The sequence below is a fragment of the Giraffa tippelskirchi genome, chromosome 5, assembly GCF_054371585.1.
Source record: "Giraffa tippelskirchi isolate mGirTip1 chromosome 5, T2T-mGirTip1v1.2.pri, whole genome shotgun sequence".
Taxonomy (NCBI): domain Eukaryota; kingdom Metazoa; phylum Chordata; class Mammalia; order Artiodactyla; family Giraffidae; genus Giraffa; species Giraffa tippelskirchi.
This window is the reverse complement of record NC_137279.1, coordinates 46,307,314-46,332,436: the sequence shown is the minus strand read 5'-3', so window position 1 is coordinate 46,332,436 and position 25,123 is coordinate 46,307,314. Positions and strand designations below refer to the sequence as shown.

The 25,123-nt window shown below is 40.5% G+C and overlaps 2 protein-coding genes and 1 long non-coding RNA gene across 35 annotated transcripts in view; 1 reads left to right on the top strand and 2 right to left on the bottom strand.

The window, feature by feature from the left end:
• DESI2 (desumoylating isopeptidase 2) overlaps positions 1-776 on the bottom strand; it is a 47,582-nt gene extending 46,806 nt beyond the window's left edge. For both annotated transcript variants that reach the window (XM_081486844.1, XM_081486853.1), the window contains exon 1: positions 520-776. In XM_081486844.1, coding sequence (XP_081342970.1) covers positions 520-561 — 42 coding nt within the window. In that variant the 5' untranslated portion in view covers positions 562-776. The remainder of the gene's footprint in view (positions 1-519) is intronic.
• On the top strand, positions 652-25,025 carry LOC145505105 (uncharacterized). 2 transcript variants are annotated; one of them, XR_014052843.1, is made up of 6 exons: positions 652-1,040; positions 8,618-8,732; positions 12,796-12,926; positions 14,353-14,509; positions 14,614-14,729; positions 24,885-25,025. It is a non-coding gene; the product is annotated as an uncharacterized LOC145505105 (long non-coding RNA). The 2 variants fall into 2 exon arrangements; XR_014052844.1 differs by lacking the exon at positions 24,885-25,025 and having other exon boundaries at positions 849-1,187; positions 14,614-14,680.
• The window catches only part of CATSPERE (catsper channel auxiliary subunit epsilon), a 140,138-nt gene continuing 122,913 nt past the window's right edge, over positions 7,899-25,123 (bottom strand). For all 31 annotated transcript variants that reach the window (XM_081486821.1, XM_081486822.1, XM_081486814.1 and 28 more), the window contains 2 exons: positions 16,946-16,999; positions 7,899-8,745 (listed from right to left, as the gene is read on the bottom strand). In XM_081486821.1, the coding sequence (XP_081342947.1) occupies positions 8,592-8,745; positions 16,946-16,999 (208 nt within the window). In that variant the 3' untranslated portion in view covers positions 7,899-8,591. The remainder of the gene's footprint in view (positions 8,746-16,945; positions 17,000-25,123) is intronic.

Below are 25,123 nucleotides of genomic sequence, written 5' to 3'. Positions count from 1 at the left end.
ATGAGGTTGCCTTGGAGGCTAGGGTGTGTTGGCTCCTGTTCATCTTTAGAGAGACTGTAGTACTGGCGTCGACAAGCGGTGACTTTCTGGACTTGGAGGGGCTTGGGAGTTTTTGAAGACGGGCTGCTTCGGCAGAGCGGGCAATTGGGGTGGAAGAAGCGGGGCTGCCCCGGAGTTCCGGTGATGGAGTGGGGAGTCCGACCCGCGACCCAAGCTTCGCAGAAAGGACACTGCTCGTCGGCCAGAAGGTCGGGCCCACGCCAGGGTCCGGGCCAAGTCGGGGCACGAGGGAGGTTCGAGGCGAACCGGGTCTTAGCCAAAGCCCCGGGGCAGACCGGGAAAAGCTAACAGGCGCGTAGACGTTTGCAGGGATTAAAAAAATAATACTCCCCTCCCCCAACCCCGGTGAACCAAGCGGGAGGCGGCGACGCCAGGCTGGAAACGCGAGGGGCCGGGTCCGAACCCACCAGCGAGAGAATGCCGGCCGGGGCCGGACTCGGGCGCCGGGGCCGTACTCACCATGTCGTACACGTTGAGCACCACTAACTGGTTAGCCCCCATCCTTCTCCCGGCGGCCGCCGCCTCACGCTCCAGCCGCTCCGTTCCGCGGGGCCGAAGCCGTTCTCAACCACGCTGACGCCTCAGGGGGCCGGAGCCGAGCCCTAAGCTCACAGCCCGGCCCGCGGGAGCCAGGGCGGAAGCATCGGGAAGCTAGTCGCTCCCGGGCGCCGCCGACTGGACCCTCTGCTCCTACGGGGTCCGACCGCGGACGGCCCGCTCCGGCTCAGGCCCCTCCCCCGGAGGCAGACACGTGGGGGAAGGCGGGGCCCGAGCAAGGGGCGGGCGCCGGGCTCCCGGGGGCGGGGCCGGCGGGGCCGGGCCCGCCTGCGCTCTAGCCTCCACTGCCGCACTCGTACCTAAGATGGCGCAGCCTTTGGTGCTTTTCCGCCAGCTAGGAGCGCGCTCCCAGAAAGACTACAATTCCCAGAATGCAATGAGGAAGCGCAGAGGCGGAGTCTCAACTGCTGTCCTTCCTTGCGGTGCGTTGCCAGCCGTCGACTACAGTTCCCAGCATGCTGCGGGGGCCGGGTCCTGCTGGCCAAGCCTAACCCGGAGACTACAGCTCCCAGCATGAAGTGCTTGCGGTGTGCGCCCTAGCCTGGCCATCCGTCCTTGTGGGCCGAGAGGTTGTCCATCTGCTTCTTTTATCCCTTACTGCTGCGATTGGTTTCTGTCGCGTTGAGGTCAATGAAGCCTTACGAATGTGGCAAAAGACCACATTGATGACCCTGTTTTCCAAGTCCCTCCTCACTATTAGTTTTTATTTTGCAAGGGGAGAAAAATAGAGGAAGGTGGGTTACTGGCAGGAGAAGGGGTATAACATGCATCCAGTTAATTTTTAATGTGGAATTTTGCATTTTATGAAACTATCCTGCTGAAATGGGAAGACAGCACAGTGCTCATAGATTAGCACAACACTGGGACACAGTAGGTGCTTTTGCATTCATTCAAAACTTATTTGTTGTGTATCTGCCCTTTGCCAGGCAGTGATGTAGGCCCTGGGGAGTATGGAGTAAACAATAGGGAGGAGGAGCAAAATATGTTTTGTAGAGAGTTAAAATAGGATGAAGTGATTTAGAGTAACCTTAAATTGGCTGCAGTGGGAAGGTCTCTGTAAGCTGCTGAGGTTTAAGCTCGAGTTGAGTTCAGTGCAGTTGCACAGTCCTGTCCAACTCTGCAACCCTATGGACTGCAGCAAGCCAGGCTTCCCTTCCTGTCCATCACCAACTCCCAGAGCTTACTCAAACTCATGTCCATCCAGTCGGTGATGCCATCCAAACATCTCAACTTCCGTCATCCCTTTTCCCTCCCGCCTTCAATCTTTCCCAGCATCAGGGTCTTTTCCAGTGACTCAGTTCTTCACATCAGGTGGCCAAAGTATTGGAGCTTCAGCTTCAGCATCAGTCCTTCCAATGAATATTCAGGACTGATTTCCTTTATGTCCTTGGAGTCCAAGGGACTCTCAAGAGTATTCTCCAACACCACAGTTCAAAAGCATCAATTCTTTGGCACTCAGCTTTCTTTATAGTTCAACTCTCACATCCATACATGACCACTGGAAAAACCATAGCTTTGACTAGATGGACTTTTATTGGCAAAGTAATGTCTCTGCTTTTTAATATGCTGTCTAGGTTGGTCATAGTTTTTCTTCCAAGAAACAAGCATCTTTTAATTTCATGGCTGCAGTCACCATCTGCAGTGATTTTGGAGCCCAAGAAAATAAAGTCTCTCACTGTTTCCATTATTTCCCCATCTATTTGCCATGAAGTGATGGGACCAGAAGCCATGATCTTAGTTTTCTGAATGTTGAGCTTTAAGCCAACTTTTTCACTCTCCTCTTTTCACTTTCATCAAGAGGCTCTTTAGTTTCTCTTTGCTTTCTACCGTAAGGGTGGTGTCATCTGCATATCTGAGGTTATTGATATTTCTCCTGGCAATCTTCATTCCAACTTGTGTTTCATCCAGCCCGGCATTTCACATGATGTACTCTGCATATAAGTTGAATAAACAGGGTGACAATATACAGTCTTGAGGTACACCTTTCCCGATTTGGAACCAGTCTGTTGTTCCATGTCCAGTTCTAACTGTTGCTTCTTGACCTTCATACAGATTTCTCAGGAGGCAGGTCAGGTGGCCTGGTATTCCCATCTCTTTCAGAATTTTCCATAGTTTGTTGTGATCCACACAGTCAAAGGCTTTGGCATAGTCAATAAAGCAAAAATAGATGTTTTTCTGGAACTCTTGTGCTTTCTAGATGATCCAGCAGATGTTGGCAATTTGATCTCTGGTTCCTCTGCCTTTTCTAAATCCAGCTTGAACATCTGGAAGTTCACGGTTCACATACTGTTGAAGCCTGACTTGGAGAATTTTGAGCATTACTTTGCTAGCATGTGAGATGAGTGCAATTGTATGGTACTTTGAGCATTCTTTGGCATTGCCTTTCTTTGGGATTGGAATGAAAACAGACCTTTTCCAGTCCTGTGGCCACTGCTGAGTTTTCCAAATTTGCTGGCATATTGAGTGCAGCGCTTTCACAGCATCATCTTTGAGGATTTGAAATAGCTCAACTGGAATTCCATCACTTCCACTAGCTTTGTTTGTAGTGATGCTTCCTAAGGCCCACTTGACTTCGCATTCCAGCATGTCTGGCTCTGGGTGAGCACACCATTGTGGTTATTTGGGTCATGAAGATCTTTTTTGTATAGTTCTTCTGTGTATTCTTGCCACCTCTTCTTAATACCTTCTGCTTCTGTTAGGTCCATACCATTTCTGTCCTTTATTGCGCCCATCTTTGCATGAAATGTTCCCTTGGTATCTCTCATTTTCTTGAAGAGATCTCTAGTCTTTCCCATTTTATTGTTTTCCTCTATGTCTTTGCATTGATCGCTGAGGAAGGCTTTCTTATCTCTTCTTGCTATTCTTTGTAACTCTGCATTCAAATAGGTCTCTCTTTCCTTTTCTCCTTTGCCTTTCACTTCTCTTGTTTTCTCAGCTATTTGTAAGGCCTCCTCAGACAACCATTTTGCCTTTTTGCATTTCTTTTTCTTGGGGATGGTCTTGATCTCTGCCTCCTGTACAATATCATGAACCTCTGTCCATAGTTTTTCAGGCACTCTATCAGATCTAACCCCTTGAATCTATTTGTCACTTCCACTGTATAATCATAAGGGATTTGATTTAGGTCATACCTGAAAGGTCTAGTGGTTTTCCCTACTTTCTTCAATTTCAGTCTGAATTTGGCAATAAGGAGTTCATGATCTGAGCCACAGTCAGCTCCTGGTCTTGTTTTTGCTGACTGTATAGAGCTTCTCCATCTTTAGCTTCAAAGGATATAATCAATCTGATTTTGGTAGTGACCATCTGGACATCACCAGGGTCAATACCAAAATCAGATTGATTAAGCTCAGATCTGAATGACAAAAAATCAGCCCTACAAATATCAGGAGACAAAGGTAACAGCAAAGCTAATTGTTTCAACCAATTAGGAAGCTATTCCACAAGTGCATGCCAAAAGGTGGCTTGGATATTGGGGGTAGTGAGGAACATTTAAGAAATTAATTTTGAATATTTTGGAAGTAGAGTCTACAGTACTTGCTAATGGATTGGATGTTAAGTTTGTTAGAGAGAGAATACTCTAGGATAACTTCTAGATTTGACTTCAAAAATTGTGTGGATCATGGTGCCATTTATAAGATATGATAATTGGGAAGATCAGGTGAGGAAGAGGGAAATCAAGACTTAAGGTTTGGTCATTTTAAGTTGGAGATGCCTTTTAGACATCCATGATGTCAAATACCAAAGTACACTTGTATGTAAAAAGAGAGAAAATGATAGTGTAGGAGAGGGGGGATTTCTATGGGTGAAGTAAGAAGGGGAAGAGATCCAATGCATAAATGAGGGGTTGGCCTTTAGTAGTAGCGATGCTTTATCTGTACTGACAGCATATAAGGTGCATATTATGGTGTGGAAGGTATAGAAGACAAATGAGGGCAGTTCTTTTCTGATTTGTTTTAATTTTCTCAATGAATAAGAAGCAAGATGATCACTGGAGAGTTGGGGAGGGGTGGGATATAGGGAATTTAAAGAGAGAGAAGGTATTAAATAGGGAATACAAACATTATACTAGGGAAATAGTGTTGAATTGCCAGGCAGTGTTGAGTGACAGTAAATGCTGTGTGCATGACTGTCCTCAGGTTGTGGACAAAGTTCCAAAATTCTCTTTTGGTGTACCCAGCTGCTTTGTTTCTCTTCCTCACTGTGGCCTTCCTCTCCTTCTAACCCAGTTGAACAAACTACAGGTGTGGGGAGAGGCAGGCGCTCTTCATTAAGCACATCACAACACCTCCTAGTGAGGGCTCAAACTACTGGTTCATTTCACCTCTTACTCGAAACACTCCCTTTGCCCTTTGTGAGCTTAGCTACTCTCTCAGCATGCCCCCATCTCCAATCTCCATGTCTCTCTTTTTTTAATATTTATTTTTATTTATTTGGCTGCACCAGGTCTTAGTTTGTTGACAGTCATTCTTTCATTTGTCTTTATGCAGACACATCATTTTACATAAAGAGAAAAATTTCCATGCTATTTTTCTATTGTTTTCCTTCTTCCCCAGTTTCGACAGTTTTTATATCTTCCCTCTCTGCATCTCTTGATACATCCCTTCTCCCCTTCCCACAGTGTACAGATATACATATGCACATGATGTACACAAAATGCTGTGTATCTTTCCATAGATTTTCCTGTGTTCTCATATCAGAACTTTTGTTTCATTTATATAATGTATATATACTGTATAGACTTCCCTGCTGCTTGCTTTTCTCATTTAACGAAATCATGCGGAAAATCTTCTAAATCAACACACTGATCAGCATGGTCACTGAACAATCATTTATTCAACCGTTTGCCTGCTGATAGACATTAATTCTCCCTCTAGCATTCTGTAAATGTGTGTGTGTGTGTATATATATATATATATATACACATATATATATAATTCTGTGTATGGGTGTGTGTGTGTGTGTGTGTGTGTGTGTGTGTGTATACATAGATGTATATAAAACTGAGGAGGGCATGGCAACCTACTCCAGTATTCTTGCCTGGAGAATCCCCATGGACAGAGGAGCCTGGTGAGCTACAGTCCACGGGGTTGCAAAGAGTCAGACATGACTGAGCAACTAAGCACAGCATGCTTATAAAACTATTTGATTGTATGTATATGTTGGTCCTCCTAGCTCATGGATAAACTTCTAATTTCTAAGAGTGGGTCCAAGAGGATTAATATTTTTAATTGATCTTGCTAGATTGTTTTCCAAAAAAGCTTTAAAAATTCACTTTTCCTTCAGAAATGCAGAAGAATTTTTTTTTCTCATCCCTGATTCTCATTCCTTCCCAAGAGTGTCACCCTTCTGAGTTTTTGCCATCAGGCAAGAAAAGTAACCTCATTGTAACTTTTGTTTATATCTTTCTGACTGCTGGTGTGATTGAGCATCCTTGGTAGATAAGCACCTGATTTGGAGCCAGTCTGCCTGAGACTTCACTTACCAGCTGTGTGACCTTAGAAAAATTATTTACCCTCTCTGTGCCAGTTTCTTTGTCTCTATAATGGGATAATAATAGTTCCCATTGCATAGTATTATTGAAGAGTATTAGATAAATCATTGGGACAGTTTCTGGCACATAGTACACAGTAAAAAAATGTTTTTAATATGTTTATTGGCTATTTGAATATGCTCGTCTATGAAATGACTATATCTTTTGCTCATTTTAAATTGGATCATTTTCTTTCTTTTTTCCATCAAACGTTTCTATCAGATCTTGTTTCAAAACCCCTTTCAATAAAGCTTTTAAAGATGTTTTTCATGTATGGCATATACCTTTCATGTTAAATAGACAGCATATTCAAAAGCAGACATTACTTTGCCAACAAGGTCCATCTAGTCAAGCCTATGGTTTTTCCAGTGGTCATGTATGGATGTGAGAGTTGGACTATAAGGAAAGCTGAGCACAGAAGAATTGATGCTTTTGAACTGTGGTGTTGGAGAAGACTCTTGAGAGTCCTTTGGACTGCAAGGAGATCCAACCAGGCCATCCTAAAGGAGTGATCTCCTTTAGGAGTGTCCTGGGTGTTCATTGGAAGGACTGATGTTGAAGCTGAAACTTCAATACTTTGGCCACCTGATGCGAAGAGCTGACTCACTGGAAAAGACCCTGATGCTGGGAAAGATTGAGGGCAGGAGAAGAGGATGACAAAGGATGAGATGGTTGGATGGCATCACCGACTCAATGGACATGGGTTTGGGTGGACTTCAGGAGTTGGTGATGGACAGGGAGGCCTAGTGTGCTGCAGTTCATGGGGTCGCAAAGAGTTGGACACGACTGAGCGACTGAACTGAACTGAACTTGTCACCACAATGAATAATTTTTATTATTTCTATTGCTAACTGTTAAACTGTTATATAAATATTATAGAGAAAAGGTATTGTATTTTAAATATTTATCTCATATTGAGCCATCCAGTGGTCTTATTCTAGGAATTCTTGTTCCTAATTTTGGGTTTCCTAGGCATATAATTAATTATTGAAATTAATTATCTCCTTTCCCCTCGTATTTGTAATGGTTATTTTATTTTCCTTTTGTAATATAAGAACCTTCAAAACAGTAATGAACAGCAGGTATCCCTGTCTTGTTCCTGATCTTAGTAAAATGAGAAATTCTATATGTGGAAATAGCTTTGATTTGTCCCATCAAATCAAATAGCAAGTCCCATCTTGCTCCTTATCTTCCATTCCTGATGTCTGTGCTATGGCTCTCAGGCTTGTCTAGCTAGCCTCCACAATAACATAAGGCAAAACTTTCCCGCCTATTTGGTGAGGGGAAAGGAACCAGTTTATGAAATTAAAGTCCAAGGAGGGAATGAAGAACATGGACTAGGGTACCTCCCCCCCGGGTGGACCCTGCACAGCTAAAGCTCAGCACAACATGTGTCTCCTTTTAAGCGCGCGCGCACACACACACACACACACACACACACACACACACACAATCTCTTGCTCATTCTCCTCTAGTTGGATCTTCATCCTTCAAATATTAATTGTTTAGAAAGCTATGGTCACATTTGGACAACTTAAGAAGCTTATTTTGAGCATCAGAATAAAATTTGAAAACTTAAAATTAAGACTTAGAGCATTAGCTTCCTATTTTCAATATTATAAGTTATATTTCATATATATCTTTGACAGACTATTTAAATTCACATACTTATTAAATCTTTTATACATAAATTAACTACAGCCTTATAAGGTTCATATGAAAAGTTTTATGCAAAATAATATTTGACACATTTATATACTTTCAAAAATTTATTTTCATTCTTAGGAAGGAGTGTAATAGCCAAATTTAGGCAGTTTTTAAAGTTTTAACATTTTAAAAAACTAAAACTCTCATTTATTCTGACAAAAAACAAAACTTAGAATACAGTTTGTCAGTTTCTGAAAAAGACATTACCATATGAATGAACCATTTCCTAAGTGTTTCCCCAAGAAAAATTAAAATCTATGTCCACACAAAGACCTATAAAAAACTATTCATAGCAGTTTTATTTCTAAGAGTCTAAACCTAGAAAAAATCTCAAATGTTAACCAATAAGTTAACCAACAGTACAACAGAACACTTAGCAATAAAAAGAAATAAATTATAGATTCATGCAAAAACATGGATTAATTTCAAAATCACAATGCTGAATCACGGAAGCTAGGTGAGAGCAAGAGAACACAACTATAAAAGAATTTTTTTTTTAAAGCCATTTAAGACTATATAGACTATCTTAAGATAAAAGTGAACACATTAAGGATTAATTTAATAGCACACATTATATATTAAAATATTTCTGTTTGGGGTAATTTGAGAACAATTTTCAGATTTTGAATTTGATAATACTATGAGCTTATACTTAATATTTCTTGGTCAAAATACACTCTCAATGTAAGTATATATACATACTTCTACATTCATAGTAAATAGACTTTCATTTCTCTTAATTTTTCTTTTTTTTTCTTTCAGATTTGTGCAGTGGTTCATAAATATGTTTTCTATAAATCCTCATATAATGGAAGTAGCTCAAAACGAGAATACTGAAGAACAGTAGCATCAGGAGAAAGAGGAAAGCTGCAACCGTGTAAGCATTTGGACTGAAATAAGAAGAAAAGTCATTAGAAATTGTTGCTCATTTTGGTTGTTAATTTAGTCAAATAATTTTTGAATGGCTAGCTGCTATGCCATTGTTGTCTGTCAGTGATGAATAAGATTTATAAGACATCTTGTCTCCCCTCTGTTTACCTCTTAGTGTTTGAGGCTGACCAGAGAGGAAGATAGACCGTGTGATTGATGAACAGGATGAGAGAAGGATGTATAAAATGCTGTGGGAGTCAGGTGTCAGGAAGGCCTTCCAGTGGAGGTGTCTTTTGAACTGAGATAGGTGAGAGTTAGCTAGATATGACTAGGACTAGGAGTATTAGTATGAGTTAGATAAAAATGCTAGAGAGTGGAGAAGGAGACTAAGGGTGGGCATAATATTTTAGGCTAAGGGAGATGCATTACAAAGGCATGGAAGCATAAGAAAACCTTAAGATCAGCCCCAGACATTCTGGAACTAAAACTAGTTCAGTGTGACTGAAATTTAGGTGCTAATGCTCAGTAATTAGGGATGAAGAATCATAGGTTGTTCAAGGTGCAAAGGACAGCTTTTATCAAGCTACAGAGGGTGGACTTTAGTATAAAGGCAAGAGGGAGTTTCAGACATGTGATACAGAGTTCTCATTTTTGAAGGCTGATTCTGATTGTAGTGTGAAGAATAGATGAGTGGGATGCATGAATATGGAGGGAGAAAACCATTTATGAGGTTTTTATAATAACCAAATATGGTGAGGATGTTAATTGATTAGTGCCTGTAAAAATGGGGAGAAATGGATAGATCTAAGGTATATTTAGAAGTTAGACTGGGTAATCTTGGTGATTAAGATGTGAGGTTTGAGAAATGTGTTAGAATAAAGGATATCTCCTAAATTTGGGGATGAGGTAACTCTGAGGATGGTAGCACCATTCACTGACATAGGAAATTCACAGGTAAGAACACTTTAGAGGGTATTTGTGAATATGGTTGGCTTACTTTTGGGCATATTGAATTTGAGGTACAAGAGGGTCAGCCAGGTGTGTGTGTGTGTGTGTGTGTGTGTGTGTGTGTGTGTGTACACTTAACAGATGCTACTTTCAGCTGGGATCCAGACCGCTTGCCTCTTCACCTCATGTGTCTCCCATCAGAGTAGATTTATTTCTTAAGCCAAACATTGTGCTGTTTTCCACTTTGTGTCCTGGTACCTGACTTTAGTTTTTAGTTCCCTTTTAAATCATAATTATTTGTTTGCCATTTCACACTTTTTCCAAGTCCCCAGCCTTGTTAGTCTGATCTTCCTCCTCTGTGGATACAAGCTTAATCTAGCTCCAGTGAATCATTTCCTTCTTAGAAATTATTTAACTAATTAGTAAATGATCTGATATATGCCACACACTCTGCTGGGTTCTGGTAAAACAATAATGGGTAAAAGCAGACATAGTCTTCACCCTTAGAGAGCTTACATTTTAGTGGGGATATAACCATTAATCAGATAATGAGAAAATAAATACAAAATTGAACTTCTAATAAAAACAAAGTAGAAGAGGTAATGCAATGAAAGCTTACTATAGTAGGATTTAAACCTGGTGAATTGGTCAAGAAATGCCCCCACATGGAAAAGGTAATTGTTCTAAACTTTGAAGAATTAAATGGAAGTGGATTTGGTAAAGTTAAATAGGTGAGGTGGGGAAGGAAGAGATTCCAGAAAGAGAAAATAGTGGGTGCAGAGCTCCTGTTGTGGAACAGAGTATGGAGAAGGCTGGGGATTGAAAGAAGGTTGGTAGGTCTGGAGCTGAGAAAATGAAGGGAATGTGATGCAAGATGAGATTGGAGTAGTAGGTAGCAGCTAGGTCAGAAAAGGTTTTGTAGGTCATGTTAAGAAGTCCCCATTTTAAGGAAAGAAACTTAAAAGTTTTAAGCTACTAAAATTAGCATTAGGAATCTACTGCAATAATTCAGATCAGAGATAATAGTAACTTGAATTAAAGTGAAGTGAGTAGTGGTGATGGGTTTGGTAAGAAGTGGATTCATTTAATGGCAATTTAAGAGGTTAAATGAATGAGAGTCAGTGACTGGATGAGCTGGAGGAGAGAGAGAGGGAGAGAGAGAGAGATGAGTATGAACCTAGGTTTTGTGTTTTCAGTTTTGACTGTTAGGTGTCTGGCTTGTGCAGTTGGAGCTGCTGTTTCCTGAGAGAGGGGACATTGGAAAAATAGGGTCGCCATATTGTTCAACTCCAGAGGGCAGCATTCACATTATAGCCTATGTGAATGAATTCTCTGGGAACTGTGCAATGACGATCCATAGAGCTGAATGCAATTACCTTGATGAGTTAGTTTTAGAGTAAGACAGACAATGGGGTAAGGGAATGAGTGATAAGATCATGAGTTCATTTTTGGACATGTGCAGTCTGACCAGTCTTTGAAATATCCAAGAGAAGAGGTTAAGTAGACAGTGGGATATATGGCCCTGGGTGGGGTTAGAGATATGATTTGGGAGTTGTGTATTTATAGATGCTAACTGAAATCATGGGTATGGATGAGCTTGTCCGAGTAAGCAGCTCAGAAAACCAGGACTGAGCCCTCCCTAAGGAAGGTTAAGGTTCTTTACTAGAAAGAAAGAGAATGGCTACAGAAGGCTAGGGAAACCTATAGAGCAATATGGCAGCCAAAGGGAAAGTCAACTCTAATGAACACTCAAATATAATGTGGACTGAGCAGTGTCTGTCAGATTTAGTGTAGGCCAGTTCCAGTTCAAGATGGTGACAAAGGAAGCTCCTGAACTTACATCCTCCCACAGACATACCTGTCCTACAGCTATATGTAGAACAATTCCCTCCAAAAGAAAACCGGAAATTCACTGAGCAATGCCTACACGTTGGGTGAATGAGAAAAACCTAACCACATAAAAATGGGTAGGGAGAAACTGAGGCACCATCCCACCCAAAACCCCATCCTAGCAAAGCAATATACAATGGAGGGGAACTCACAACTCTTAACTTCTCCCTAAGAGGTTTGTATCTAATATTTGGTACCTCAACTTTTAAAACTTCCACCTGAGGGATGGGACCCTCAAACACCTAGCTTTGAAAGCCAACTGGGCTTCATCCAGGAAACCCACAAGGGTAGAGCAAACAAATGGGTTCCTGAGAACTCTTGGTTCTCAGGACCAAGAGCTAACCCCCTCTCTCATTATCCATCACCCCCTCTCCACCCCAGCACAGAACCAGCAGACTAAAATGCTCATTTCCCAATCTTTCCACGGAAGAGTTGTTGTTATTCAGTTGCTAAGTTGTGTCCAACTCTTTGAGACCCCATGGACTGCAGCAGGCCAGGCCTCCCTGTTCCTCGCCATCTCCCAGAGTTCGCCCAAGTTCATGTCTGTTGAACTGGTGATGCCATCCAACCATCTCTTCCTCTGCTGCCCTCTTCTCCTTTTGCCTTCAATCCTTCCCAGCATCAGGATCTTTTCCAATGAGCTAGTTGCTTACCCTAGAAGGTGCCATCTGAGGGCTAGGCTCCTAATACAGCACTAATCTAGGGGCCTCCCCAGAGACTGGGGAAGCTAGCAGGTGCCCTCCTGCTGCCTCTCCCCAGGTCACCTGAAATGATGATATCTCTGAAATGATGCTGTGCATTCTTCTGATGCCCCAGCTTCCATGGCTGTTCCTCAGGGGCACACACCACTTGATCACCTGGCTCTGGTAGGCAGCAGAGCTTAAGTTCACCAGTCCCACAGAGAAACTATTCTTAACTGGTTATTCTCTCAGGGCTCAGCACAGAGGGAAGAGAAAGCAAGGCCCATCCTCCAGTCTTTTTCCAAAAGTAGTCCACTTGCATACTTTGAAAGCTGCTGCTTTCGGGTCCAGCTTCCAGCCAGTCTGCATCTAGGTTCTGACTGAGATCCTCTCTCTGGGACACTGACAGGTCTTGGTACACTCTCAACTACTGGGGAATGCTAAGAACTAAGAAGGCAGCTTGGGCAATCACCAGGGTTTAAAAGACAACTGCTAGGGCTGGGCCAAACAGTAAGTTCCATCTCCTACATAAGACCACTCTTTCTTGCCTAGGAGAAGTGGCTGTTTTATCTATTGCATAGAAACTAACACAGAAAAATCAAGGAAAATGAAGAAACAGAGAAATAATTTCCAAACAAAAGTACAGGATAAAAACGTTAGAAGCAGACCTTCATGAAATGGAGGTAGGTAATTTACCTGATAAAGAGTTCAAAATAATGGCCATGAAGGTGCTCACTGAGGTCAGGAGAACAATGCATGAGCAAGTGAGAATTTCAACAGAGACAGAATATGTCAGAAAGTGCCCAACAGATTTAGTGCAGGTCAAAGTGATTCTAATGAGAAGTAATGGGTGGAGTGATAAGATAGAAAGCAGGATGGATGGGTTAGCAAAATAGGCATGAAATATAGGGAAATGGGGCTTCCCAGGTGGTGCTAGTGGTAAAGAACCCACATGCCAGTGCAGGAGACATAAGGGACTTCGGGTTCAATTCCTGAGTCCGGAAGATCACCTGGGGTAGGAAATGGCAACCCACTATTCTTGCCTGGAGAATCCCATGGACAGATGAACCTGGAGGGTTCATCAGAGAATATGGTGCAACACAGGGATAGTCCTTTAGTTTAGTGACTACAGTTCAGTCTCTGTCATGCCTGAGCCCTGAAGGGTACAAAGGCAGAGCAGAGGTTAGCTGGTGGTAAGAGAGCCCTTGGGGCTGCACAGAGTTGGACAAGACTGAGCACATCAGTGTTACTTCAGTGTTGAAGTAGTTGTTACAGAGAGTGGAAACTTTGGTTGATCAGAGAAAGAAAGATTTTCAGGTAGTGTTGGCAACTTATATAAAGTTGGTGATCAATTTGCCCTGTTATGTAACTTTCTTTACTTGGCTGATCAGATGTCACTGCAAAAAAAGTAGGTAGTTCAGGGCTTGTCAAGAGGGGGCACCGCATTCTAGAAATGTAACAGAGTACTAGAAAGTAGTTATTAAAACAGTAGGCCTTGTCTGAAATGTAAGAAAATAGGAAATAAAAAGGAAGAGGTTAGAAGTAGAGGTGAAGGGACTTCCCTGGTGGTCCAGTAGCTAAGACTCCATGCTCCCAATGCAGGGGATCTGGGTTCTATCTCTGGTCAGGGAACTGGATCCCACATGCCACAACTAAGAGTTTGCAGGCTACAACTAAAGATTTTGCGTCCTGCAACCAAAAATATATATATATATACTACATGCCTTCACTAAAAGAAAAAAAAAATGTAGAGGTTAAGGTCCCAATGAAGATGAAGAAGAGCTCTAGTGGGTGTAGCTGAATTAGCAAACTGGGAATGTCTGAGAATAAGCTGTCTGAATTGCTGCTTTAGTAAGCAGAGAAGTTATGATAGTATTGATCATGCCTAAGACATGACATTGGGAGAGGATGGCTAAAGTGCGGTACAGGAAGGGGACATCAAGGATTATGAAAGGCCACGATGAGGGGCGCTTACCATAGAGGTGAAAACAGGATGGCACTGAATGAAGGGGAGTTTGGAGAGGGTGCAGCAGTGAGGAGAGAGAGGACAAGAGTACAGCAGATGCCATGAACCTCAAAGGATAAGTGTTCTAAAATTTTGTTTTTCAGAAGAATCATGATCTGCGAGTAGTGATGGTGCTCTGTGGCACAGACAGAGCTCAGAGGACAGGACTTAGGTGAATTTGCTGGTTAAATTGTGGCAACTCCAAAGGACACAGTGGAAAACTTGAGGTGGTTGAGAATTGGGCCAGAAAGCAAAGAAACAGTAAGATCTTTGTCTCCTACAAACTGATCTCCAGTCACTGGTTTGCTCATGAAAAGGGCTCTCTTACCACCAGCTAACCTCTGCTCTGCCTTTGTACCCTTCAGGGCTCAGGCATGACAGAGACTGAACTGTAGTCACTAAACTAAAGGACTATCCCTGTGTTGCACCATATTCTCTGGTTGCTGAAATTCATCTCCTGGGAGATGAGCTGGGCAAATAGGTGAGATCCCTTAGTAGGTGAGATCTCCCTTTACTCTTTCCTCTCCTCCCTAACTCGTCAACTCCCTCCCCCTTCTGTTGGTGGATACTTGGGTGGATGTATGTTCTTAATATTCATCTAAATCAAATGTATAGATCTAATGAGAAAGAGAAGTTGCTGCAAAAAGGCTATACATATTTCCCACCGTTACTGATTATTAGAAACAGGCACAACTTATCTCATTTACAGATTATTCACACCATTAACATCCCATTAGCACAAAAAATTAAGGAGTCAGTAATATTTAAAATAGGGCCATAAGTAACTTAATTGTTAATGGTCCACAAATTTGGAAAACTCAGCAGTGGCCACAGGACTGGAAAAGGTCAGTTTTCATCCCAATCCCAAAGAAAGGCAAAGCCAAAGCAGGCTCAAACTACCGCACAATTGCACTCATCTCACACATTAGTAAAGTAATGCTCAAAATTCTCCAAGCCAGGCTTCAGCAATACGTGAACTGTGAACTTCCAGATGTTCAAGCTGGTTTTAGAAAAGGCAGAGGAACCAGAGATCAAATAGCCAACATCTGCTGGATCATCGAAAAAGCAAGAGAGTTCCAGAAAAACATCTATTTCTGCTTTATTGACTATGCCAAAGCCTTTGACTGTGTGGATCACAATAAACTGTGGAAAATTCTGAAAGAGATGGGAATATCAGACTATCTAAACTGTCTCTTGAGAAACCTGTATGCAGGTCAGGAAGCAACAGTTAGAACTGGACATGGAACAACAGACTGGTTCCAAATAGGAAAAGGAGTAGATCAAGGCTGTATATTATCACCCTGCTTATTTAACTGATATGCAGAGTACATCATGAGAAACGCTGGGCTGGAAGAAGCACAAGCTGGAATCAAGATTGCCAGGAGAAATATCAATAACGTCAGATATGCAGATGACACCACCCTTATGGTAGAAGGCAGAGAGTAACTAAAAAGCCTCTTGATGAAAGTGAGAGAGGAGAGTGAAAAAGTTGGCCTAAAGCTCAACATTCAGAAAACTAAGATCATGGCATCTGGTCCCATCACTTCATGGGAAATGGATGGGGAAACAGTGGAAACAGTGTCAGACTTTTATTTTTTTGGGCTCCAAAATCACTGCAGATGGTGACTGCAGCCATGAAATTAAAAGATGCTTGCTTCTTGGAAGGAAAGTTATGACCAACCTAGACAGCATATTAAAAAGCAGAGACATTACCTTGCCAACAAAGGTCCGTCTAGTCAAGGCTATGATTTTTCCAAGAGTCATGTATGGATGTGAGAGCTGGACTATACAGAAAGCTAAGCGCCGAAGAATTGATGCTTTTGAACTGTGGTGTTGCAGAAGACTCTTGAGAGTCCCTTGGAGTGCAAGGAGATCCAACCAGTCCATCCTAAAGGAGATCAGTCCTGAGTCTTCATTGTAAGGACTGATGTTGAAGCTGAAACTCCAATACTTTGGCCACCTCATGTGAAGAGTTGACTCACTGGAAAAGACTCTGATGCTTGGAAGGATTGGGGACAGGAGGAGAAGGGGACGACAGAGGATGAGATGGCTGGATGTCATCACCGGCTCGATGGACATGAGTTTGGGTAAACTCCGGGAGTTGGTGATGGACAGGGAGGAGGCCTGGTGTACTGCAATTCATGGGGTTGCAAAGAGTCGGACATGACTGAGTGACTCAACTGAACTGACTTGTTCAATGTTTTCCAAAACAGAAAACAAAAACAGGACAGAGAAGCAGAATCATCTGCAGTCCCAACTTTTGTGTTAAGACTTTTTACTCTGCCCTCAAAGGAAACTAAAGCTGAGTCCAGGGAAATGCTTTTCCTACCTGTTTCCTGTATGCATGGGAATGATGACTGGTGGTCAAGGGCTGACCCAGGGTCATTGCAGGCACAGCCACTGCCTCCCTCCTGTCCCTACTGCTGCAGTCTACCATGTGCCCTTAGGTGGAGTTGAAATTCACTTTTGATTGGGAAGACAATGGCTGTTGAGGAGGATGAGCATAAGGGGACCTGAGGTGCAGTAACAATTCCCAGGAATTCCTTCCTGCTGTATCCTTGGATACATATAACATTTAGGATGTCACATATAGGACAGAAGTATAAAGGTCCCAGGAAAAGATGGGAGAGCTGTGTTTCCTTTTCTGTATCTTTTACAAGTTCCTGCATTAAAGCCTAATTAGGCACCAGTCATTACCTGCCAATCACTCCAAAGGTCTCTATTGCAAATATAGTGGTTAGGTTACAGAAACTGCAATAAAGAAAAATATTAAAGATTAGATTAAATACAATATATAAAAGACTCTGTCCCATCTCTATGGTAACCAAATCATATATAATCTTAGTTAAGGTGTCATTTTATTTTTTATTTTTTGTTTCAAGATAGTTAGTAATTTTATTACTACCAAAAGAAATTTTAATCAAACTGAATATTGCCTTCCATTTTACAGGGAAAAATCTCCACTGTAATGAATGGGAATTATGAATGAAATATATTTAAACGTATACTCCCTTCTTTGTTCTGTTGATAATTTCACTGCAAAATCACAGTGGGTAAACTGATGTGGAAGAATTGCTAAGCATTTTGTTCCCTTCAGTGGACAACTTCACTAATTTCATTAGCTTTATTTTTTTGATTTTTTTTTTAAATTGAAGTACAGTATAGTTGATTTACAAGGTTGTGTTAATTTCAAGTGTAAAGCAAAGTGATTCAGTTACACATTTATCTATTCTTTTTCAGATTCTTTTCCCTTATAGGTTATTATAAAATACTGAGTATAGTTCCCTCTGCTAAACGATAGATCCTTGTTGGTTATCTATATTATATACAGTAGTCTCTATATGCTAACCCAACCTTCTAATTTATCCCTCCTGTCTTTTTTCCCTTTGGTAACCATAAATTTGTTTTCTATGTCTGTGAGTCTATTTCTGTTTTGTGAATAAATTCATTTTTGTCTTTTTTTAAGATTCCACATATAAGTGGTATTATATGATATTTGTCTTTCTCTGTCTTGCTTATTTTACTTAGTATGGTAATCTCTAGGTCCATCCATGTTTCGGCAAATGGCATTATTTCCTTCATTTTTGTGGCTGAGTAATATTCCACTGTGTGTTTGTGTGTGTGTATAAAACATCTTCTTTATCCATTCATCTGTTGATAGACATTTAGGTTACTTCCATGTCCTAGCTATTGTAAATAGTGATGCAGTGAACACTGAAGTGCACATATCTTTTCAGATTATAGTTTCCTCCAGATATATGCCCAGGAGTGGGATCCCTTGATCATATGGTAGCTCTATATTTAGTTTTTTAAGAAACTTCCATACTGTTCTCCATAGTGGCTGTACCAATTTACCTATCTACAACAGTGTAGGAGGGTTCCCTTTTCTCCACATCCTTTCTGTGAAAGTGAAAGTCGCTCAGCTGTGTCCGACTCCCTGAGAGCCCATGGACTATATAGTCCATGAAATTCTCCAGGCCAGAATACTGGAGTGGGTAGCTGTTCCCTTCTCCAAGGGATCTTCTCAACCCAGGGATCAAACCCAAGTCTCCCACATTGCAGGCGGATTCTTTACCAGTTGAGCCACCAGGGAAGCCCTAGCATTTATTCTCTGTAGACTTTTTGGTAATGGCCATTCTGATGGATGTGAGGTGATACTTCATTGTAGTTTTGATTTGCATTTTTATGATAATTAACAATGTTGGATATTTTTTCACGTGCCTTTTGGTCATCTCTGTGTGGAGAAATGTCTATTTAGATCTTTGGCCCATTCTTTTGATTGGGTTATTTGTTTTTTGATATTGAGCTATATGAGCTGTTTGTATATTTTGGAAATTAATCACCTGTCAGTAGCATTGTTTGCAGATATTTTCTCCCAGTCCATAGATTGTCTTTTCATTTTGTCTATGGTTTGTTTTGCTGGGCAAAAGCTTTTAAGTTTAATTAGGCCCCATTTGCTTATTTTTGTTTTTATTTTTATCACTCTAGGGGATGATCCAAAAAGATATGGCTGTGATTTATGTCAGAGAGTTCTGCCTGTGTTTTCATCTATGAGTTTTATAGTATCCAGTCTTACATTTAGGCTTTTAATCCATTTTGAATTTAATTTTATATGTGGTGTTAAAGAATGTCCTAATTTTATTCTTCTACATGTAGCAGTTCAGTTTTCCCAGTACCACTTATTGAAGGGACTGTCTTTTCTCCAATGTATATTTTTGCCCCCTTTGTCACAGATTAATTGACCATGGATTTGGGTTTACTTCTGGGCTTTCTATCCTGTCCCATTGACCTATATTTCTATTTTTGTGCCAAACTGTTTTGATGACTGAAGCTTCATAGTTTAGTCTGAAGTCAAGGATCCTGGTTTCTCCAGCTCCATTTTTCTTTCTTAGGATTACTTTGATTACTTGAGGCCTTTTGTGTTTTCATAGAAATTTTAAGATTTTTTTTTGTTCTAGTTCTGTGAAAATTACAATTGGTAATTTGATAATGATTGTTTTGAATCTGTAGATTGCTTTGGGTAGTATAATCATTTTGGCAGTATTGATCCTTCCAATCCGAGAACATGGTATATCTTTCTATCTGTATCATCTTCAGTTTCTTTAATCAGCATCTTATAGTTTTCAGAGTACAAGTCTTTTGCCTCCTTAGGTTTATCCCTGGGTATTTTATCTCTCATAATTTAGCATATTGCTTGGAATGAGATAGTATATAACTAAATAAACATTAATATGTGATTTCATCTATCTTAATGTGGGAGAAGAGAGAGGAAAAGAACTCAATTTTTTGAGTCCTTGCTATGTGCCCAGCAAAATTAGAGATTTTTACCCAGATACATCATATAATCCTCAGAATAAAGATAGGTTTTACTGACTTAGTTTACAGATAAATAAACTTTAAAAGACTGCTATTTGCTTAAGACTAGATAGTTACTAGTGGCAAAATTTGGACTCAAACCAAAGTAGACTCTCTAGCATAATGTTCTCAAGGTCCATTGATATTGTTTCAAGTAGCAAGATATCCTTCTTTTTATGGCCAGATAATATTCCACTGTACATATACCACATTTGCTATAACAATTCATCCACCCTTGGACACTTACATTTGTTCCATATCTCAGCAATTGTAAATAATGCTGCAGTGAACATTTAGTTCAGTTAAGTTCAGTTGCTCAGTCATGTCCAACGCTTTGCAACCTGATGGACTGCAGCACGCCAGGCTTCCCTGTCCATCACCAACTCCTGGAGCTTGCTCAAACTCATGTCCATCAAGTCGGTGATGCTATCCAACCATTTCATCCTTTGTCAACCCTTTCTTCTCCTGCCTTCAACCTTTCCCAGCATTAGGGTCTTTTCCAGTGAGTCAGTTCTTTACATCAGGTGGCCAAAGTATTGGAGCTTCAGCTTCAGCATCAGTCCTTTCAATGAATATTCAGGATTGATTTCCTTTAGGATGGACTGGTTTGATCTCCTTGTAGTCCAAGGGACTCTCAAGAGTCTCCTCCAACACCACAGTTCAAAAGCATCAATTCTTCGGTTCTCAGCTTTCTTTATGGTCCAACTCTGACATCCATACATGACTACTGGAAAAAACATAGCTTTGACTAGATGGACATTTGTCGGTAAAGTAACATCCTTGCTTTTTAATATGCTGTCTAGGTTGGTCATAGCTTTTCTTCCAAGGAACAAATATCATTTAATTTCAGGCTGCAGTCACCATCTGCAGTAATTTTCAGTTCAGTTCATTTCAGTCGCTCAGTCGTGTCCAACGCTTTGCAACCCGATGGACTGCAGCACGGCAGGCCTCCCTGTCCATCACCAACTCCCGAAGTCCACCCAAACCTATGTCCATCAAGTCAATGATGCCATCCAACCATCTCATCCTCTGTCGTCCCCTTCTTCTCCTGCCCTCAATCTTTCCCAGCATCAGCGTCTTTTCCAATGAGTCAGCTCTTCACATCAGGTGGCCAAAGTATTGGAGTTTCAGCTTCAACATCAGTCCTTCCAATGAACACCCAGAACTGATCTCCTTTAGGATGGACTGGTTGGATCTCCTTGCAGTCCACGGGACTTTCAAGAGTCTTCTCCAACACCACAGTTCAAAAGCATCAATTCTTTGGCGCTCAGCTTTCTTTATAGTCCACTCTCACATTCATACATGACTACTGGAAAAACCATAGCCTTGACTAGATGGACCTTTGTTTGCAAAGTAATGTCTCTGTTTTTTAATATGCTATCTAGGTTGGTTATAACTTTCCTTCCAAGGAGTAAGCATCTTTTAATTTCATGGCTGCAGTCACCATCTGCAGTGATTTTGGAGCCCAGAAAAATAAAGTCAGCCACTGTTTCCACTGTTTCCCCATCTATCTGCCATGAAGTGATGGGACTGGATGCCATGATCTTAGTTTTCTGAATGTTGAGCTTTAAGCCAACTTTTTCACTCTCCTTTTTCAATTTCATCAAGAGGCTCTTTAGTTCTTCTTTGCTTTCTACCATAAGGGTGGTATCATATGCATATCTGAGCTTATTGATATTTCTCCTGGCAATCTTCATTCCAGCTTGTGCTTCATCCAGCCCAGCATTTCTCATGATGTACTCTGCATATCAGTTAAATAAGCAGGGTGACAATATACAGCCTTCAGGTACTCCTTTCCCAATTTGAAACCAGTCTGTTGTTCCATGTACAGTTCTAATTGTTGCTTCTTGATCTGCATACAGTTTTCTCAGGAGGCAGGTCAGGTGTCTGGTATTCCCATCTCTTTCAGAATTTTCCACTGTTTGTTGTGATCCAAATAGTCAAATGCTTTGGCATAGTTAATGAAGCAGAAGTAGATGTTTTTCTGGAATTCTCTTGTTTTTTCTGTGATCCAATGGATGTTAACAATTTGATCTCTGGTTCCTCTGCTTTTTCTAAATCCAGCTTGACCATCTGGAAGTTCACAGTTCATGTACTGTTCAGCCTAGCTTGGAGGATTTTGAGTGTTACCTTGATAGTGTGTGAATGAGTGAAATTGTGTGGTAGTTTGAACATTCTTTGGCATTGCCCTTCTTTGGGATTGAAATGAAAACTGACATTTTCCAGTCCTATGGCCACTGCTGAATTTTCCAAATTTGCTGACATATTGAGTGCAGCACTTTCACAGTATCCGTTTTTAGGATTTGAAATAGCTCAGCTGAAATTTCGTCACCTCCACTAGCTTTGTTCGCAATGAACATGGGGGTGCATTTATCTTTTCAAGTTCGTGTTTTTGTTTTCTTTAGATAGTACACAGGAATGGAATAGTTGAATCACATGGTAGGTTCTATTTAATATTTTCAGAAACCTCCATAACTGTTTTCCATAATGGCTACATAAATTTACATTCTCACCTACAGTGCACAAGGGTTTCCTTTTCTTTACATGCTCACCAACATTTACCTCTTATCTTTTTGGTAACAGCCATTCCAACAGGTGTGAGGTGATATCTCACTGTGGTTTTGATTTGTATTTCTCTGATAATTAGTCATACTGAAGACCCTTTCATGTACTTGTTGGCCATCTGTATGTCTTCTTGGCAAAAATGTCTAATTAGTTCCACTTTAAAACTGGATTTTTCTTCCTTTTTGATATTGAGTTGTATGAGTTCTTTATGTATTTTGATATTAACCCCTTATCAGATATATAATTTGCAAATATTTTCTCTCATACTGTAGGTTGCCTTTTCCTTTTATTGTGGGTTTCCTTTGCTGGCAGAAGCTTTTTTGTTTGAGGTAGTTTCACTTGTTTATTTTTGATTTTGTTGGTGTCAAATAAAAAAATATTGCAAAGACTCACACATAGGAGCTTACCACCTATATTTTTTTCTAGGAGTTTTATGGTTTTAGGGCTTACGTTGAAGTCTCTATTCCATTTGGAGTTAATTTTTGTGTATGGTGTTAGATAGTGGTCTAATATCATTCTTTCACAGGTCCAATTTTCCCAACACTGTTTATTGAAGAGAATGTGCTTTCCCACACTGTATATTCTTGGCTGCTGCTACTGCTGCTGCTAAGTCGCTTCAGTCGTGTCCGACTCTGTGCGACCCCATAGACGGCAGCCCACCAGGCTCCGCCATCCCTGGGATTCTCCAGGCAAGAATACTGGAGTGGGTTGCCATTTCCTTCTCCAGTGCATGAACAGGAAAAGTGAAGTGAAGTCGCTCAGTCATGTCTGACTCTTAGCGACCCCACAGACTACAGCCTACCAGGCTCCTCCGTCCATGGGATTTTCCAGGCAAGAGTACTGGAGTGGGGTGCCATTGCCTTCTCCGATATTCTTGGCTACTTTGTCATAAATTAAGTGCCTGTATATGTGTGAGTTTATTTCTGGAGATTTCTATTTTACTCCACTGATCCATGTGTCTTTTTATATGTATATCATACTGTTTTGATTATTGCTTTGCAATATAGTTTGAAATCAGGGAGTATGATGCTTCCAGCTTTGTTGTTCTTTCTCAAGACTCCTTTGGCTGTGGGGGATCTTCTGCAGTTGGATACAAATTTTAGGATAGTTTGTTCTATTTCTGTGAAAAACATCATTGGAATTTTGATAGGGATTGCTTTGGATCTGCAGTTTGGTTGGGTAATATGGAACTTTTTCTTCCTCTTCAATTTTTCTTTTTTTTTTGAAGAGCTTTCCACTCAGCTCCTTTTCTCATAACCCTCAGTTCTGTTACTGTGGGTATCTCTTAAAAGCTCTTTTCTTCTAGTATGTCAGTTAACTTATTCACTGTGGAAGATGCCCACATTGTATTTTCAAAACTCTTTACCATCAGCTATTCTCTCCAACTTAAGTCCCAAATTAAATTTTTAACTGTCTGTAGGACATCTTCACTCAGATATTTCATTGTCCTCTCAAATGCAAAGTCAGAACTCTTATCTCATTATTTCCTGCAAAGCAAAACCAGCTCATTATCTACTGTGGTCAAAGAAAATACCATAATTTGTAATCACCTAGTCTAGAAAACTTGAAACCATATAAATTCATTCTTTTTCTTCATTTGGCACATTAGATCAATATAATATCTCTTTCCCTGATAAATATTTACTAGACTTTTTCCTTTTCATTCTTACTGGCAACACAGCTTCCTTTGATCGTGTCTTCTTAATTCCATTTCTCTCATTTATCTGTAATTTATTTTCTGTTCATAGGATTCTTTCTTCTCAGGCTAATTTTCCTAGAACTACTCTCTTATCACAATGCTCCTCTACTAAAAATACTGAAGAGGCTCTCTAGGACATGGTTTGAAATTGACTTCAACATTATGAATTGCCTTGGATTAATTTGCATCCTCTGTTTTTTTACCTTCCTCATGCAAGGTATTGGGTTGACTAAATGAACGAACTTTTTGGCCAAACCAAAAATTTCCACCTTCTTTCACGAGCCATATACAGTATGTTAATGTCCAGCTTAATTCCATTATTAGTGTGATTTCTTTCATTTGAAGGGTCTGTCTTAGTTCTCTGACAATATAAATTCTTAGTATTCCCTGTCCTCTGGGAAATTTTCTCCTGATGCTCAATATTGATTTTTCCCATTTCTGAATTATTATTGTGCTTATCAATAATACAAATGATTATCTTTGAAAAATATGTGTTTGCTCTGATTTAACCTCCTTTGGTCATATGTGTACCCTCCACTCTTCCTTCTCCAACCAGCTTAATTACAAGCATCTTGAAGGCTGAGATTATCCTTATGCTCTATTTTGCATCTATCATAGCAATGAAACATAGTAAAGTACTCAGAATGTTAACTGTGAATAGATTATGTTGAACATGAAATCCTATCTCTTACTGCCACAGAATGTTTAACATGATTGCTCAAAAATGAAAAAGCAAATATGACACGAATACTTCAGTGATATTATAGGTTCAGTTTCAAACCACCACAATAAAGTGAATACTGCAATAAAGCGAGTCACACCAATTTTTTGGTTTCCCAGTGCATATAAAAGTTACGTTTACACTATACTGTAGTCTATTAAGTGTGCAATAGCATTATGTCTAAAAAAAGAATGTACTTAATTTAAAAATACTTTATTTCTCAAAAATGCTAACCATCATCAGAGCCTTCAGTAAATCATAATCTTTTTGTTGGTGGGGGGTTTGAAATATTGCAGGAATTACTAAAATGTGACACAGAGACATGAAGTGAGCAAATGCTGTTGAACAAATGACACTGATAAACCTCATTGACCAAGGGTTGCTACAAACCTTCAATGCAGTATCTTTGAAGCACAATAAAGCAAAGCATAATAAAATGAGGTATGCCTGTAATTGGATAGCTGGGTGATATCAAATTAAATCAAGAAAATAAAAATGTAATTTTTAGAAACTAATGCTAAAACTATTATAATGG